At 47.8% G+C, this 17,959-nt stretch overlaps 1 protein-coding gene across 1 annotated transcript in view; it reads right to left on the reverse strand.

The window, feature by feature from the left end:
* LOC143721132 (SITS-binding protein) overlaps positions 1-17,959 on the reverse strand; it is a 72,119-nt gene that overhangs the window by 15,482 nt on the left and 38,678 nt on the right. The window contains exon 5 of the mRNA XM_077211343.1: positions 13,794-13,988. Within this exon, the coding sequence (XP_077067458.1) occupies positions 13,794-13,988 (195 nt within the window). The remainder of the gene's footprint in view (positions 1-13,793; positions 13,989-17,959) is intronic.

The raw sequence follows: 17,959 nt of genomic DNA on the forward strand, positions 1-17,959 counted from the left end.
AGTGTCGCCTCTCGTGCGCCCCCTCCGTGGAGGAACAGGGCGCAGAAGAGGCGTGACTCCCGCAAGAAGAGGGATCTGAGGGAGGTTATCCAGCACAAGCGCACACAGTGTCGCTGATGGATAATCTCCCCGGAGGGCTTCATTAAAAAGAAATCCAGCCCTCTCCTCTCTTCTGACTCCCCAGACGTTCATTACATCAGGCCTGGGGCTGGGCCTATGATAAGAACGATGTTCCAATGGCCCGCCTAGGCTTGGCTAGTAGAAACGCCTCTTTCAGGCATGTAAAGTGGTGGACCCCAGGGTCATAAAGAACTATCTGGCGAGTCTTCACTCCGCACGCCGCAGGTGAGCTGACTGGTCTTTTAAGAGTCATTTTTTTGTGAATTAAAATTCCGAGATGTATCTCTCTACAGACCTCGTTCCCTGTATAGAGCTATGGGGTCATGTCAAGGTAATAAGGTAAGAGAAGTTTCCTGGATCATTAGGGCCCTGAAGTTCCCCGTTAGGTGGCCAGAACGATAACTATGTTAGCCTTCGGGCTGTTAGCCACCTCAGGGTAGAGTAGTTGGTCTCTCTCTTAGAATTTTTTACTTAGAGTGTTGACTGACGCTAGAGCTTCAGATAGATCTTATGTCCGGCCCACGGGTCCGTTGACTTCTTCCTGAGTATTTCGCCCCTTGAGCTCTGTTTGGGTTTCATTAGGCTGAGCGATTCTGCAGCCCTTTGTATGGAATAATACAGACTATATTCTTTAGTAAGGCTGTGGCTCCTCCGAGCCGTCAGATTGATCTATGCTTGCAGGCTGGCCCTCACCAGGGCCACCTCTGTAGCTGGCCTAGGCTGTGCCAGGGATAATAGAGGCGCTCTGCTAAAAAATTTAGCATTTCTTCCTCTGACCCTTCACTTTGTGAATGTTGGTTTCTAGCATCCCTGTATAAACAGCCTCCTCCCGTGGGAGTCGTTAGGCCAAGGCCCGCACCCTTCTCTGCATTCTGGGGTGACTAGAGTAATGCAGCGTGGTGCAGAGGATGGTTTGTAAGGACATGGTAGGCCTCAAACAGGCCTCCGTGGTATATATGTCTTTATTGAGCAGGGTTAGGCCGTCTTTCGCTTCACGAGGAAGACTGGGTTTCCTGCCCGACCCTGCCATGCAGAACTGGCCTACAGATTTAGGCCGCCAGTTTAGGCTTCACTCACCTCGCTGAGCTACTGCTCGAGCGCTAGGTTGTAGGTGGTTGGCATTCATTCAAGCCCCACTCCCCTAGGTTGGGCACAGATACATTTCTGTCACCCCTAGAGCCGCTGGCAGGCCCGCACCCTGGTAACCTCAGGGTGAGGTGTGAGTATTCCCCTGTGATACAGGGTAGGTCTGAGCACTTCAGTCCCAGTTCTGTTTTATCCTACCTCGCACCACTATGGCTCGGGTCGAGTATGAAGTAAGCTTCACTTCTTCTTTGGTCGAAGTACGGTCCCCTGAAGCCAGAGCATTGCCCTGAGCTGACGCCCATGCATAGATGGTAGGCCCCTGACTAACTGGGGCCTCCGTTGAGGCAGAGTGGCGTATGTTGTACTCCCCTTGTTTTAAGGGTGCTAGCTTTCTTGCGGAGTACACTGCCATGGGCAATGTGATTAGGCACCAGGATGCTGTAGGCGCTGTGTAAACAGTTTTTCTGCCAACGAAGGCTGCGCCATTAGGTAGTAGGCCTCAGCAGGCCTCCTTGATTGGACAGCCCCCTAGAGGGCACTGTAGGCCAGCTCACTTTACGTGGATGGCCTTGGTGGTTCGGGCAGTTGACTCACTGATGGGTAGTAGGCCTTAAACAGGCCTCCTCGGAGGTGAGTCCCAACATTGTGGGACATACCTTATAGCGCTACTGGAAGCCCATTAGTAAATTATGCTGTGTAGTATGGTTTCCAACAGTGTACTTTATGGCAGAATATGACTTGCTATTAGCTAGTAGGCCCGACCAGGCCTCCCTGATAGGCGAGTCCCCAGCTGACTGGCCTTAGCAGGCCAACTTATACTATCACCCTGACTCAGGGCTCAAAGCTACCAGTGGTTATCAGGTAGTAGGCCACTCAGGCCTCCCTGAAGGTGAATTCCCACTTAAGATGGTTATCAGTTAGTAGGCCTCACCCGGCCACCCTGAAGGCGAATTCCCACTTACGTTGGCTATCAGGTAGTAGGCCTCTCTGGGCCTCCCTGAATGTGAGCTCCCAAATATTGTGGCTGTCAGGTAGTAGGCCTCACCAGGCCTCCCTGAAGGTGAGTTCCCACATGCTGTGATTATCAGGTAGTAGGCTCCTCCAGGCCTCCTTGAATGGGAACTAAGTGTCTATGTACTGGCGCCAGGTCAGGCCGTCCTGGTGGCATTTCGGGGTGAGTACGTTCCCCTGAATAGTGACTGGCTGGGGTTCCCTTGGGTTCCCTAGCCACATTCCCTAGAAGGGACCCCTTCTAATTGGAAGCTGAGGTTCCAGGCCCGGAGCCGGCCCAGGTAGCCCTTTCATTTAACCATGTTTATGAAGGTTTTTCTGTGAGGCTGTAGCTTGGGCTATGACCGTAGGGAATGCTGTCACTGACAGCCCAGTGTGACCTGAGGGTGAGTGGTTCTAGCGTTTCATTTGAAGTTGCTGGTTCTGACAGTTGTCACTGCCACTTGGCATGCACTCCCCTTAGCATGGCGGCGTTGGTATATCGTTCCCCATAACGTCGTTGACGTATTGTTGAGTTCCCTTCGAAAGGGAACGTCTCAGGTTACGACTGTAACCTATGTTCCCTGAGAACAGGGAACGAGACAATACGTCTCCCTGCCATGCCTCGGGGCTTGCCTACCGTACAGTCCCTTCAGACGATAAGGTGATTTGTCATGTTTGCAAGGCGCCCTTTTATACTTCCAGGTCGCACGTTAATCATTCACGCTAATGATTCACGGGCTGTCGCCGGTCAATATGATTGACGTGATTTGATAGTGATTTCAGACACCTGTCACGCCTGAGGCGTTCCCCATAACGTCGTTGACGTATTGTCTCGTTCCCTGTTCTCAGGGAACATAGGTTACAGTCGTAACCTGAGACGTTTTGTGTGTTCTGACCTTGTCTACTTTCTACATTGAATAAAGAGTTTACTTGCATGATCGGGATAGAACGATCTGACCAACAATGGAAGCAGCAAGTGATTCAACGCCATTGAAGGACTTTGTTCATTCCAGGATTCAGCGCATGGACAATCAAGATAAAAATCTGAATAAGACGGCACGTGCCGTTCAGGCGCTGGTGACGCAGGGGTCCGAGCTCACCCAGCAAATACAACAACTATGAGCTCCCACTGCGTCACCCACACTGTCCGTTCCCCCCATCCCACCTGAGAATGCTTTCCAGTCAGAACCCCGCCTACCGGTCCTGCAATCATATGATGGTGAGCCAAGCTTCTGTAGAGCATTTTTAACCCGTTGCTCAATGCACTTCTCTTTAGAGCCCCGGACTTTTCCCCACGAACCAGCCAAAGTGGCATTTTTGCTCACACTACTGACTGGGAAAGCGGCACTTTGGGGAACGGCTGTGTGGAGAACCAGGATCCATTCTGCGCCTTGTTCCAGGCACTCTCCGCCGAGATGAAACGAGTGTTTGACCGAGCGGTCGCCGGGAGAGAGCCAGCGTGGATGCTCGCGGAACTCAAACAAGAAGACAGGTTGGTGTCTGAGTACTTGATCCAGTTCAGGACCCTGACGGCAGGGTGTCACTAGAACGAGGAGGCGCAGTGGGACATGTTCCTGCATGGGCTGGCTGACCGCGTCCAGAGGGAGATCTACGTCCTGGACCTGCCCCCTTCACTAAATGGACTCGTGGACCTGGCTCTCTGAGTGGACGCACGCCTGTCCAGGGTCGAACGCCGGACACTACCCAGCCGGGGCTTGGGAGGAACCGAGAACCAGCGGTCCAGGGGCGGGGACGCGGTCAGCCCCGTCTACGATCACGAGCCCATGCAGGTCGGGCGAGCTCGGCTTTCCCGGGAGGAGAAGGAAAGGCGGAGGTCCCAAGGGCTCTGCCTTTACTGCGGAGCAGCGGGACACTTCGCCTACAACTGTCCGGTAAAATGCCAAGCCCGACAGTAAGTATGAGGCTACTGTTGGGTGGGATCTCCGCCGAGAAGACCTCATCCACATCTACGCTCCTCCCGGTAAGACTAAGATGGTCAGTACACAATCACGACTGTCAAGCACTGGTGGATTCTGGGGCAGAAGGTAACTTTATGGACCATTCATTTGCACTAAAATTCCAAGTTCCCCTTTTACCTCTCACCAGTAGGATAGCTGTTCATGCACTCAATGGCCAAGATCTTCACACCATCTCCCTCATCACCGGACCAGTCACACTCATCACTTCAGGCAATCACGCTGAGACACTGTCATTGTACATACTGGACTCTCCACTCGTACCTGTTGTTCTTGGACACCCCTGGCTTATCAAACACAATCCGAGAATTGACTGGCAGCAGAAATCTGTGTTGGAGTGGAGCAGTAAATGTCATGAGTCCTGTCAGGTGTCTGCCTGTTCGTCTATTGCTGTCTCTATGTTTCAGGAGGAGGCAGTGGATTTATCAAACGTGCCCGCGGAGTACCTAGGGAGGTAGGGTTGCAGGGAGCGTCTATCTTCACTAAATTGGACTTACGGAACACTTATCATTTGGTCCGCATTAGGGAGGGGGATGAATGGAAGACTGCTTTTAACACCCCCAGGGGGCACTTTGAATACTTGGTCATGCCTTTCGGGTTGTCTAACTCCTCAGCAGTCTTCTAGGCACTCGTCAACGATGTGTGAGACTTCTTCTCTCCAGGAACACGTTCAGCACGTCCAACGAGTGCTTCACAGGTTGCTAGAGAATGGGCTTTTTGTCAAGGCGGAGAAATGCGTTTTTCATGCACAGTCTGTTCCGTTCCTAGGATACATTGTGTCGACTGAGGGAATTCACATGGATCCTGAGAAGGTTAAGGCTGTGGTGGATTGGCCAAGCCCAGATTCCCGTAAGGCCCTACAGAGGTTTCTGGGCTTTGCCAATTTTTACCGGCATTTTATTCACAACTTCAGCCAACTAGCCGCTCTTCTGACCGCTTTGACCTCCCCCAGAACCTCGTTCAGGTGGTCAGACACTGCTGAGGCAGCGTTTGCCAAACTGAAAGGCCGCTTTGTTTCCGCCCCCATCCTCATTGCCCCTGATACATCATGTCAGTTTGTGGTGGAGGTCGACGCGTCAGAGGTGGGGGTAGGTGCAGTGATATCCCAGCATTCTCCCACAGACGACAGGATGCATCCGTGCGCGTTTTTGTCGCATCGTTTGTCCCCTGCCGAATGCAATTATGACATTGGTAACAGAGAGTTGTTGGCAGTCAAGTTAGAGTTGGAGGAATGGCGTCACTGATTAGAAGGGTCAGGGGTACCTTTTATTGTCTGGACCGATCATAAGAATTTGGAATACATCAGAACCGCCAAAAGATTGAACTCCAGGCAGGCTCGGTGGGCACTTTTTTCGGACGTTTTTATTTTACTCTCTCGTACCGCCCGGGTTCCAAGAACATCAAACCCGATTTTTTGTCGCGCATTTTTGATTGCTCCGAACGCCCACCCACTCCCGAGTGTATTTTATCACCCCCCTCCCACCCTCCCAGGGTAACACGGCCGTTTTAACCGTATTGGACCGATTCTCGAAGGCGGCTCATTTTATTCCCTTACCCAAATTACCCTCATCTAAGGAGACAGCGTTCACAGTCGTAGATCACGTCTTTCGCTTACATGACCTCCCGACAGACGTGGTCTCCGACATAGGACCCCAGTTCGTGTCCAAATTTTGGCGAGAGTTTTGTAGGTTACTGGGAGCGACTGTTAGTCTGTCCTCAGGGTTTCATCCCCAGAACAATGGCCAAACCGAGAGAGCCAACCAGGATCTGGAAAGGGTGTTGCGATGTTTGGTTTCCAAGAACCCTTCCTCATGGAACCAACAACTGTCTATGGTGGAGTACGCCCACAACACGTTACCAGTGTCATTCACGGGTCTGTCTCTGTTTGAGTGTAGTTTAGGGTACCAGCCACCAATTTTTCCCAGGCTGGAGTCCGAGGTCGCGGTTCCCTCCGCTCACGCCTTCGTCCAGAGGTGTCACCGCACTTGGACACCGCACCTGTGAGACTCTACTCCACGTGTGGGGCGCGCACAAAGGCCAAGGCAGATCGCCACTGGTCAAAGCCTCCCGTATACGTCGTTGGTCAAAAAGTGTGGCTTTCTAATAAGGACATTCCTCTCCGCTCCGTTTCTAATAAACTTGCTCCCAAATTTATTGGCCCGTTCACTGTCACCAAAATCATTAGTCTGGTGGCAGTCCGCCTCAACTTGCCTCCAGTGTACAGGAGGATTCATCCTGTCTTTCATGTATCCAAAATCAAACCTGTGTTTCACTCTCATATTAATCCACTGGCCCCGGTCCCCACCGACCCCAACCCCCCCCCCCCCCGCAACTCGTAGAAGGGGAACCCACTTATTCGGTCAACCGTATTCTGGACTCTAGGCGGAAGGGACGCGGATTCCAGTACTTGGTGGACTGGGAAGGTTACGGTCCGGAGGAGAGAGGTTGGGTACCTGCTAGAGACATCCTGGATCACTCCCTTATTGATGATTACAATCGACAGGTAAGGGAGCCTGGGGATGCCAGGAGTCATACCTAGGGAGGGGGGTACTGTCACGGTTTATGAATTCATTGTCTCCTTCTCGTCTTGTGTTACTGTTGTTTATGTGTGTGGGTGTGTGCGAGTGGGCGTCACCACTCAGTCATGCGGATTAGCGATCCAGCTGATCGCAATCCTCTCACCAGCTGCAGCCTATTATATCACCTTCAAATACTAACCGCACTCTCCTCTCCTTGTCAGATCATTGTTTGATGTCCCTCGTGTTGTTGATCCTGTTCCAGTCGACGTTTGTCCTGTTCCTGTCCTTGTCCGGTTCTGAATTATCTCATCACTCATCATCTCTACACTTCACTCCTGGACTACTGACCATCTTGTCCCTGCGTTACCAGTTGTTTTGTGTGTTCTGACCTTGTCTACTTTCTACATTGAATAAAGAGTTTACTTGCATCTCTGCTTTCGCATCTTTGATCGTGATAATGACATTTATTATGGGTTGATATGAAGATTGTTCACTTAACAACAAGTTCACTTAAATTAAAAGTTGTTCTTTTTTTTAAAGCCTAATAAATGCCTAAATTAATAGCTTTCAATTACTGTAATGTTCAATGTCGATCATTAATGTTTTTAAAAAAAAAAATCCATAGAGACATCAGACCAGTATTAGTATCAGACCGGCCTTCATTCCTAAAAAGTTGCCATTACAACAAATATTTAAAATATACTGTCTTTAAGTTCTGTCTACTTTAATTTGGAGAGTAACTGTAAGATTATTACAATATAAAAATAATAAAAACTCTTTTTTATTTCTTTAATCGCAATGAAGCGTGATTAATTACAGAAAAAATGTGTGATTAATTATTTAATTTTTTAATCGATTGACAGCACTAATATATATATAGTGAAAATGATGAAGAAAATGAAGAAATTAGGAAAATGATTGTCATATATATATATATATATATATATATATATATATGACAATCATTTTCTTAAACCAGCACAAAATTACTAAAACTTTTGGTGCTTTTCCATTATCAGTGTCAGCTCAACTCGACTCTACTCGCCTCACCTCGGCTCGCTTTTTGCTCCGTTTTCCATTGCAGATAGTATCTCCACAATATTACCTGGTCGTCATACCGACGTCACAGGAACTACGCGACACACACCAGCTACCCACACACACATACAGGACAATGGAGGAAATCGAGTGTATGCTGTTTTTGATCCTCGGGATGTGGCTATTTCTCACAGCAAGAAGACAAACGTTGTTTCAGGAGAGGCTGAAGGCAGCAAAACTAAACACTGCTGAAAAAAATAGCTCCGTCTGGCGCGTGCAATGATGGCGCGGTTAATAGTGATGATTCTCTCTGACCAATCAGCAGTCTGCAGTGTTTTCACATCACATTTTAATATTGCCTCAGCCCGCTTAGAACCTCGCCGGAGGTGATACGAAAAAAAGTACCCGAAAGCAGGTACAGGTACAACTTTTACACAGTGGAAAACCAAACAAAGGCGAGTCGAGTCGAGCTGGTACTGTGTAGTGGAAAAGCGCCATTTGATAACACCTTGGTAACATATGGTAACCCTCGGGAGGGAGGGAACGAAGACGTAGGTCATGACTGACCAATAGGAATCTCGCTAGAGAGGCCAATCTACTTAGAGTGAAACTAAAACAAGCCAATACACATTGGCGTGCAATCATTTGCTGCGTGGCCTCGTTAGTGCGGGTATATAACGAGCAGCTGCTGCAATTGCACTTCAGTTTTTGCTGAGGAGCCAACCTGACAAGCTGGCCACCCCTGCGGGTGGCAGCAGATGTGGCGACGGGACCTACGTCTCCGTTCCCTCCCTCAGGGAACGAGGGTTTCCATATGTAACCGAGATGTTCCCTATCAGTCAGTCACTACAACGTAGGTCATGACTGACCAATAGAAATCCCTACCAAAGCGCCACAGCCACTGAACCTCATCCAGCGTCCCGTGCAAGCCTCTACACCTTATTGCCTGGAAGGACGATAGGAGGAGCGAACGTGTTAGGTGTCGCCCAGCCTGCAGCTCTATAGATATCTGTTAGTGAGGAGCCACGTGCCAGCGCCCAGGAGGATGCAACGCCTCTCGTGGAGTGTGCATGCAACCTGAGCGGGCAGGGCACGCCTTGTGCTTGGTAAGCCAAAGCGATGGCATCCACTATCCAGTGGGCCAACCTCTGCTTGGAGACAGCCTTTCCCTTTGGGCAACACTTGCAGGTTCACTACCTGGTCTCTGAAGGGAGTGGTAGGAACCTTGGGCACATAGTCAGGCTGTGGTCTTAATACCACATGGTTGTCACCTGGCCAGAACTCTAGGCACGATTCGTCAATCTTGACAGAGGCCAGAGCAACCAGTAGCAAAGTCTGCATGGAAAGAAGCTTTAAGTCTACTGATTGCAAAGGCTCAAAGGGAGCATCCTGAAGCGCTCGAAGCACCAGGGAAAGGTCCCAAGAGGCTATGGAGGGGGGTCGAGGAGGATTTAATCCTCTCGCCCCCCTAAGAAACCTGACGACCAGGTCATGCTTTCCAGCTGTTTTGCCATCTATGTGGTCGTGATATGCTGAAATAGCTGCAGCATGTACTTTGAGGGTGGAGGGAGACACTCTTCGCTCCAACCCTTGCTGCAAGAAGGAACGCATAGACCCTATCGGACATCTTTGGGGGTCTTCTAGGCGAGAAGAACACCATTCGACTAACAGGTTCCACTTCAGGGCGCAAACACGTCTCGTGGACGGCGCCCGTGTTGAAGTGATGTTGTTAAGAACCTCTGGGGGTAAATCACCTAGAACCTCTGCGTCCCGATGAGGGATCAGACATGGAGTTTCCAGAGGTCTGGACGCGGGTGCCATAGGGTGCCCCGTCTCTGAGTCAGAAGATCCTTCCTCAGAGGAATGGGCCAGGGAGGGACTGTCACAAGGAGTATGAGTTCTGGGAACCAAGTCCGGGTGGGCCAATAGGGAGCCACCAGAAGGACCTGCTCCTCGTCCTCCCTGACTTTGCACAGTGTCTGCGCAAGTAGGCTCACTGGGGGAAATGCATATTTGCGGAGGCCCCGGGTCCAGCTGTGTGCCAGAGCATCCGTGTAGAGTGTTCCCTCGGACAGGGAGTAAAACATCTGGCAGTGGGAGGTCTCTGAGGAGGCAAACAGGTCTACCTGAGCCTCCCCGAACTCTCTCCAGATCAGCTGAACCACTTGGGGGTGGAGTCGCCATTCTCCCGGAAGCACAGCTCGTGATAGCTCGTCGGCCACACGGTTTAGCACGCCGGGGACATACATGGCTCGAAGCGACCTCAGATGCTTCTAACTCCAGGGGAGGAGTTGGCAGGCGAGTTGCGACATGCAAAAGGAGCGTAGACCACCTTGTCAGTTGATGTACGCCACGGTCGCAGTGTTGTCCGTACAGACCAGCACATCCCTGCCCTGTAGTGGCCTTTTCAATCGGCTCAGAGCGAGATGTACTGCTAGCAACTCAAGGCAATTGATGTGCCAATGCAGTTGGGGGTCCGTCCACAACCGACACTGCACGTCCATTGTACGTTGCACCCCAGCCGGTGGCAGAGGCATCTGTGAATACCATAGCATGCCTGGATACCTGTTCCAAGGGGATTCCTGCCCGCAGGAACGAAGGATCTGACCACGGGCTGCAGTGGGATTGCCACCCGGTGAGTGCCACGCCCATCTCGGGACTCGGCCGCGAAGCCAGTGCTGAAGCAGTCTCATATGAAGCAGGCCGAGCGGGGTTACCTCTGCTGCTGCTGCCATATACCCCAGGAGCCTCTGAAAGAATTTCAGTGGGACCGCCGTCCTGCCTTTCAAGCAGTTCAGCACCGACTGAGCGCGCTGCTTATAGACGCGCGCTGTCTGAGCGACTGAATCCAACTCCATACCGAGAAATGAGATTCTCTGCACGGGGGAGAGTTTGCTCTTTTCCCAGTTGACCTGAAGACCAAACTGGCTGAGGTGCCTGAGTACGAGGTCCCTGTGTCCGTATAGCTGATCTCGAGAGTGTGCTAGTATAAGCCAGTCGTCGAGATAGTTAAGGATGCAAACGCCCTGTTCTCTCATGGGAACAAGGGCCCCCTCTGTGACTTTCGTGAAGACACGGGGGACAGGGACAGCCTGAAGGGTAGGACTTTGTACTGATATGCTTGACCCTCAAACCCAAAGCACAGAAATGGCCTGTGTCGAGGAAGAATCGAGACATGAAAGTACGCATCCTTCAGGTCGATGGCTGCAAACCAATCTCGGGGACGGATGCCTTTGAAAATGCGTCTCTGCGTGGGCATTTTGAACGGTAGCTTGTGGAGGCTCCGATTCAAAACTCGCATCGGTCGTAACTCACCACCTTTCTTGGGTACAATTAACTAGGGACTGTAGTGCCCTGACCTCATATTGGTTGAAGGGACCGACTCTATCGCGTCCTTCGCCAGTAGGCTGCGATCTCCGCACGCAAGACATGGGTATCGGCTGCTCTCACTGTAGCGGAGTGGATGGCCGAAACTTGGGGGGACGCCGGGTGAACTAAATCGCATAGCCAAGCCTGATAGTACAAATGAGCCAGTGAGACGGTCTGAGGAGCGCTAACCAGGCTCGTAGGAACCATAAAAGCGGGACCAAAGGGACCGTAGGCGTGCCCGGAGTGGGGCAGTGAGGTGGAACACAGGGAAGCATCGTCTGAATGTGCTGTGCAGCACTTACCTGGTTCCATGGGGCAGGAGGTGCAGGAGGCGGCTTGGTGGTGTTCTCTGTCCGCACTCTGCTGCCCGCTGACGAAAGAGTAGAGTAGAGTAGGCACTCTATGGTGCCTTTTAGGTGGAGGCTGCTGCTGCTGCACGGGAGCAGGGGCAGAAGCAGGAGGACGCCCCCCGGCAATGAGCAGACTGAGGAGACACGGGCGGTGGGGTAGAGGCAGCAGCTGACCGCCACGGCAGAATGTGGTTGATAGCCTCTGTCTGCTTTTGTTCAGCCGAGAACTGCTGGGCGAAGATCTCGACTGCGTCGGCGAAGAGGCCGGTCTGGGACACGGGGGTACTTAAGGAACCGGAGCTTGTCGTTCTCCCGCATGTCGGCCAGAAACAGCCAGAGATGGCATTCCTGGACCACTAGTGTGGACATCGCACGACCCAATGACCGGGCGGTAACCTTTGTTGCACAAACGAGAGGTCCGTCGCGGCACGAAGTTCCTGGAGAACTTGTGGATCGTGACCACCCTCGTTCAGTTCCTTTAGTGCCTTGGCGTGATGGACCTGCAGCAATGCCATAGCATGCATGACAGAGGGAGCTTCCCCACAGGCCTTGTAAGCCTTGTTGAATAGGTCCGACAAGAACCTACAGGCCTGGGAAGGATGACACGGTTCTCCGCGCCAAGTGGAGTTAGGGCACAGCTGCATTGCAGCGACCCGCTCCACTGGCGGGATACGCATGTATCCCTTAGCTGCCCCGCCATCAAGGGTGGTGAGAGAGGAGGAGCCACCGAGACGGTTTCTGACAGTAAAAGGTGCCGTCCACGTCCCCGTGAGCTCCTCGTGCACTTCCGGGAAGAAAGGCACTGGAGTGGGTTGCTGAGAACCAGCGCACACCACCCCAAGATACCAATCATCCAGCCTCGAGGGCTCGGGACACAGTGGAGGGTTCCACTCTAGCCCGTTCCTGTTGGCCGGCTCGGGAAAGCATGGCCATCATCTCTGGGTCCGACTCAGGCACCGCTGGCACACCTGGAGGAGGCAGCGGCTCCAAGACGTCGTCCGGGGAGATGTCTGACCCACCTTCCGATGTAGCAATTGACATCTGGTCGTCGCGAAAGACACCAAGGGAAAGAATGGTACACATTTCGAGGATGGTCCAGCACGTTCGTTTGGTAACTCAAATGGCTGCGGAGCGTGAGAGGGATGAGGGTTCCTGGGGGTTGGTTCCCCGAAGGAAGCGTTCTCACTGTGATCCTAAGGTCTCCCGTGTTACTGCCCGAAGGCAGATGCACAGGAACTCCGCCCTTTTGCAAGAACGAGAGTCTCGACCGCAGCTCCGAGATGGTCATCTTCCCACAATGGGTACATGACTCATCCACGAACACTGCCTCAGCGTGTTCGAGGCCCAGACACACAAGGCAGCAATCGTGACCATCCCGTGATCCCAGGTGACGACCGCATCCAAAAACACACAGATTGAACATCATCTTGAAAAATACGCACACTATCTGTGTAAGCTCTTTTAGGAACTGCTCTCACAGGTGCTGAGGCACGCAGGGGAACAGTCACCGCGAACAGGAATGTGCACCTGTCTGTGCGCGGTCTCTCTCGCACTGGTCTTACCAGCTGTATAAACAGCTTTTGAGCGCTCTCAGGCGCACCTTACCAGCTGTAAAAACAGCTTTTGAGCGCTCTGAGAGGCGCGCCTTACCAGCTGTTATAACAGCTTTTTTTGCATTTCTCAAATAAGGAAAACAAAAAAAAGGAGAGAGAGAGAAAAAAACGTTCACGCTGCAGCGCCGTCACGCCCGCACTAAAGTGAAGAGGTCCGTTGTAAGAGGCTTGTCTTCTCAGATTCACTCTTGAAAACAGCATCAAAGTGTTGGCTCCGAAGCAAAAAACTGAAGTGCAATCGCAGCTGCTCGTTATATACCCGCGCTAACGAGGCCGCGCAGCTGATGCAAAAGATTGCACACCAATGTGTATTGGCTTGTTTTAGTTTCACTCGAAGTAGATTGGCCTCTCTAGCGAGATTCATATTGGTCAGTCATGACCCATGTTGTAGTGACTGACCGATAGGGAACACTTTATTTTAAGATGACGTAGTTACACACTGCATGTACTTACTATAGTAATAGTAAATTATGCATAATTATTTGTAATAACCCTAACCAAACCTTAACCGTACCTCTATATTATGTACATGTAGCGAATTAATATTACTCAGTACTTATTTGAGTATGTACAATGTCACTATGTCACCTTAAAATAAAGTGTCCCCAAAACTTTAGCTAAAATTGAAGTGAAAATAGCATATCAAAGAAACTAAAATAACTGGCTTTATGTCATTTACCCATATACCCCAGTGCATAAAGGACAAGACAGACAAACAGATAGTGTTACCAGTCGTCCCTGTGGTCCTGAGGGCTGGCTCAGCCAGAAGTCTTCAATGCCCGCCTGAATGGAGGTCTGAAACTGCTGCGAGTCCACACTCAGGTACGGGGACAGGGTGATGGAAATGTTTAGAAGCTTTACAAAAGGGAGGTCCCTGGTCTGTCTCTTGGACGTCCTTTTCTTTCCATTGAGGTAGCTATGGTCCTACAAAGCCAAGAAATAATTAGCAAAGATGCAAAGATCTCTTTGTCTGGCCAATGGCACCTGCTAAAAACAGTAGTGCAGAAATGACACATTGAACCTTACAAATCAAGCTTGATACAGGTGTAAGCAGGGCCTATAATACTATGGCATTTGGGTAACATGACAATTTCCACTATTGATTTAAAAATGAGTTCCAAATCAGGGTTTCACTAACACACACTTAAGTAAGTAGCAGTTTTCTTTTGTAGGCAGTCAGGTATGACAGATGTTGGCAGCAGCCACCTTTAAAGTCTCTGTATTCAAATGTTGTTGATTGTTTTAACAGAACGGAAAATATTATTGTTTCACCATCACTGAAAATAATACCCCATTAAGGTTGTTACCATGACAGTCGCTAACAGTGCCACAATGTCTGAGAAAATATAACAATAATGTAATTTATATTAATCATATCGTTCAGGCATACCAAGAGCTGTGCTTATGAGGAATCTATGCAATAAATAGCGAATACTGGCAAGTGTGTTTATAACCAAATCCATTCCAAGTCAAGCTGTTGGTTTTGCTTATGACTCTGTTATTTCAAGCTTAAATGGAAACAAGCAAAGAAAAAAAAAAAACAGGCATTGGGATTTTTTCCCAATTGGAGTTTTGTATAACTGTCACACAATGGAAGGTTTTCCACTGCAATTTAGTGGTAAGACATTTATTCAGTTTGGGATATGTGAATGTGTGGTACGTGTATCAGATACACATACAATTATGCTTCACTGACATATTTGTTATAAAGACCTTGTTTTTTGTAAGTTGAGGTCATAATCAAAACATTTTAATTGTATGCATTCTAAAACAAATTTCACAGAGAAATTGAGCCTACCGCATCTGAAATATGTTTTCAAAACCATTTTTTAAAACTGTATAAGTGGAATGGAAGGGAAGATATAATTGTGAAAATGGGGTATGAAAAATGTATACACATGAAAGTAAAAAAATTAAATCATGAGTTATTGTAAAAGGAGGGCTGCACTCAGCTTTATATTGACGTTAATGTTCTGATAAGCCTTTTAAGTATTTTAGACATAGAGAACATTCTTTTCTTGGCAGAAAGTTCCCATTTTTTCTCTTTCACCTGCCTCTAATCTTTCTAGAGGAATTCAGCTGTGAAACGAACCACTCAGTTTTGAGATCAGTCAAGCATGCATGCAGAACAATGTGTTGACGACTCAAAAATGTTAATGTATTAATATAAACAATAAATCAAGACAGCCCTAAAATGGAAATTCTTAAGCATTTTTCTGGCCGATACAGATGTCAGTATTTTTGTAGTCTTGTATGTTATGGACGAAAACCCATATGAAGGCCAATATTATAAATCTAAACTGTTTTGCCTCTTTTTTTTTTTTATTGTACAGGCTCCGCATGCCTGTACAAGATGATTAATATAAATTACATTATTGATATGTATTTTCTCAGACATTGTGAGCACTGTTAGTGACTGTCATGGTAAAAATATTAATAGGGGCTGAAGTTTTTTTATTTTTTTTATCTAGTAACTTCAAACTGCTAAAATAAATAGCTGAATGGATGTAATATTTTGGGGGCATGAAGTTAGAAATGTCTGGGTGATAACTGTCCTATGAACCATATTTATTTATTTATATATTTATATCAAGTCATGTGGTGCAACTACCCAGACAACAACATAGTGTCAGCCTAGATCCGGCCCACATCTGGTACACGTGAAATCCACATGTACCAGATGTGGGCCGGATCCCGGCCGACACTATGTTGCTGTCTGGGTAACATGCACAAAAAATAATAATTAAATAAATAAAAGAAATTATATCATAGAGGACGTCCGCAGACCCTCATATGTGACAAGGTCAATAAGTCTCTTAAAACTGACCTTTTTTAGCAGGGAAGTTTGAATTCAGGTTGTAAAATGCCATATGGTGCGACAATCACAAATATTATGATATTTATGAATAAATAATACATTTTATTTGAAAAAAAAGAGTATAAATTTAAAAAATATATATTTTAAAAACATAAGGTAATATTCAGGGTGTAAGAACAATATTTTATTACTTTTTATTTAATGGCTGCACCACATTACATTTTTAGAGTCATGTTGAAAAAGGTATAAAAGTATTCCGAGACCAACATCAATACAAACACTCTCATCTGTCATTGGCCCAACTACATAGTGATATTTAACCTTAGCATGATATAAAAAAGTGTTGTAGGAGTAATGGCTTAGTGGTTACAGCAAATGCTCCAGAGACCATAAGCTGTGGTGCTCATGGGGGAAATTCAGGTTCAAGTCTCGCTCGCTTTTTACAGTCTGTGTTCTGATAAAATATATGACTTGAATGCATTTTAACATCTTAGCATCTGCCAAATACGTAAAAGTAGCAAAAGGCTGTATTATTATACAAATCTAAATACAAATCTACAGCTAACATGACACAGATGGCCCACACTGGTGCACTATATGAGTCTCCATAGCATAACAAGTATCATCTAATGGAAACCAGTTACCCGCTGGCATTTGATTGAACCAGAGATGTGTGTTTTTCTCTCAGGGGATCAGATCACACTTCCCTGACCTCTCCAGCGACTGCAGATCCGCTTAGAAAAATCAAGCCTTTCATGTCCACAACTCTGACCAACTCTGACTGTTTTGTTCTGTCAGACTGAACTTAACAGCCCAGCTGGTGGCTTTTAACGTGAGACGTTTCGACTTGAACACAGTGTTCCCGCGTCCCTTGGTAACTTTGCCTGGTATGCACATCGGTAGAAAAACCAAACGTGTTCTGCCAGACCCATAGCCTGTGTTTGTGATTATAATAAGTACCTTCAGAAACCTCATGATCAACCGCACGAGAAGAAATGGCTAAATGTAATTCATGCCCCACTGGTGGTCACTAGTTTGTTCACTCAGTCATTCAGGTTTGGTATGACATGTGAGTTTGTGAATGATGCCAGATTTTCCATTTTGCGTGGACTATCTGTTTTAACTTTAAAAAAAAAAAATCAAAATAGTATAATGCGATTATGATGAGATTCAGGCAATGTTGCAATTAAACCTTTGCTCATGTAAACACAATAATCTGAACAAATTAATGCGATTAAGCTCATAATCGTAGCAACCATAATCATAATAAAATATGTAGCATGAACAGATTTTAATCGCAATAAACACGCATTGTAAACACTTTAATCCACTTTGCTCAAAGTGTGAAAGTACAATGATGACGTTGTCATGCAGTAAAGAAGGCATCACGTTTTTGAGGAAACTGAGCTGCTGAAGAAACTAAGTTCATTTGAACAACTTTCCACGATTTGAACATAATGCAGTATATTGACAAAATAAAGACATTTAGGCGCATGTCCGAAAAAATCCAATATGGCCAAAAATAACCAATTCTTAGCGATTAAACAGAATAATGAAAAATGCATGTAAACGGGATTGAAGAGGTTTGGTCGTGTCATAAATATCTTGAGTGCTTACTCTGATTATTGGAAATAATCACATTATTGGTGCACAAGGTAGTCAATTATTTTGGCCTTTTATTCATATTATCTTTTTAAAAAAATCACACAGATATTTAATTTGTATTTAACTTGTATTTACACCATATCATTTCAGACATAGACCACAAAACAAGGTATGTTTTGAAGACTCTTCATAAAGCCCTTTTCAAGTATAATCAGCTATGTAAGTGATAATCCACGGCTAGCTGTACATTAAACAATTTTTAATGCACGATGTGGAGGCAAAGAACTGCCTGACGCAAAAAGGAGGGTAAAATTGATGGTTATTTTTGTTAGTTACGGCTCGTAAATCCAGCATTCTGCCCGCTTTAAATCAGACAAGTAGTGCGTGAGATTACATTTATTTGAGAGATGCGTACCTGCGTCTGTTAAGCATTTCTCTCTATTAACAACCAAGCTGTAGCGTATAATGTACA

The sequence above is a fragment of the Siphateles boraxobius genome, unplaced genomic scaffold (genome assembly GCF_051911475.1).
Source record: "Siphateles boraxobius isolate OS27281-9 unplaced genomic scaffold, OSU_SipBor_1 65, whole genome shotgun sequence".
NCBI classification, from domain to species: domain Eukaryota; kingdom Metazoa; phylum Chordata; class Actinopteri; order Cypriniformes; family Leuciscidae; genus Siphateles; species Siphateles boraxobius.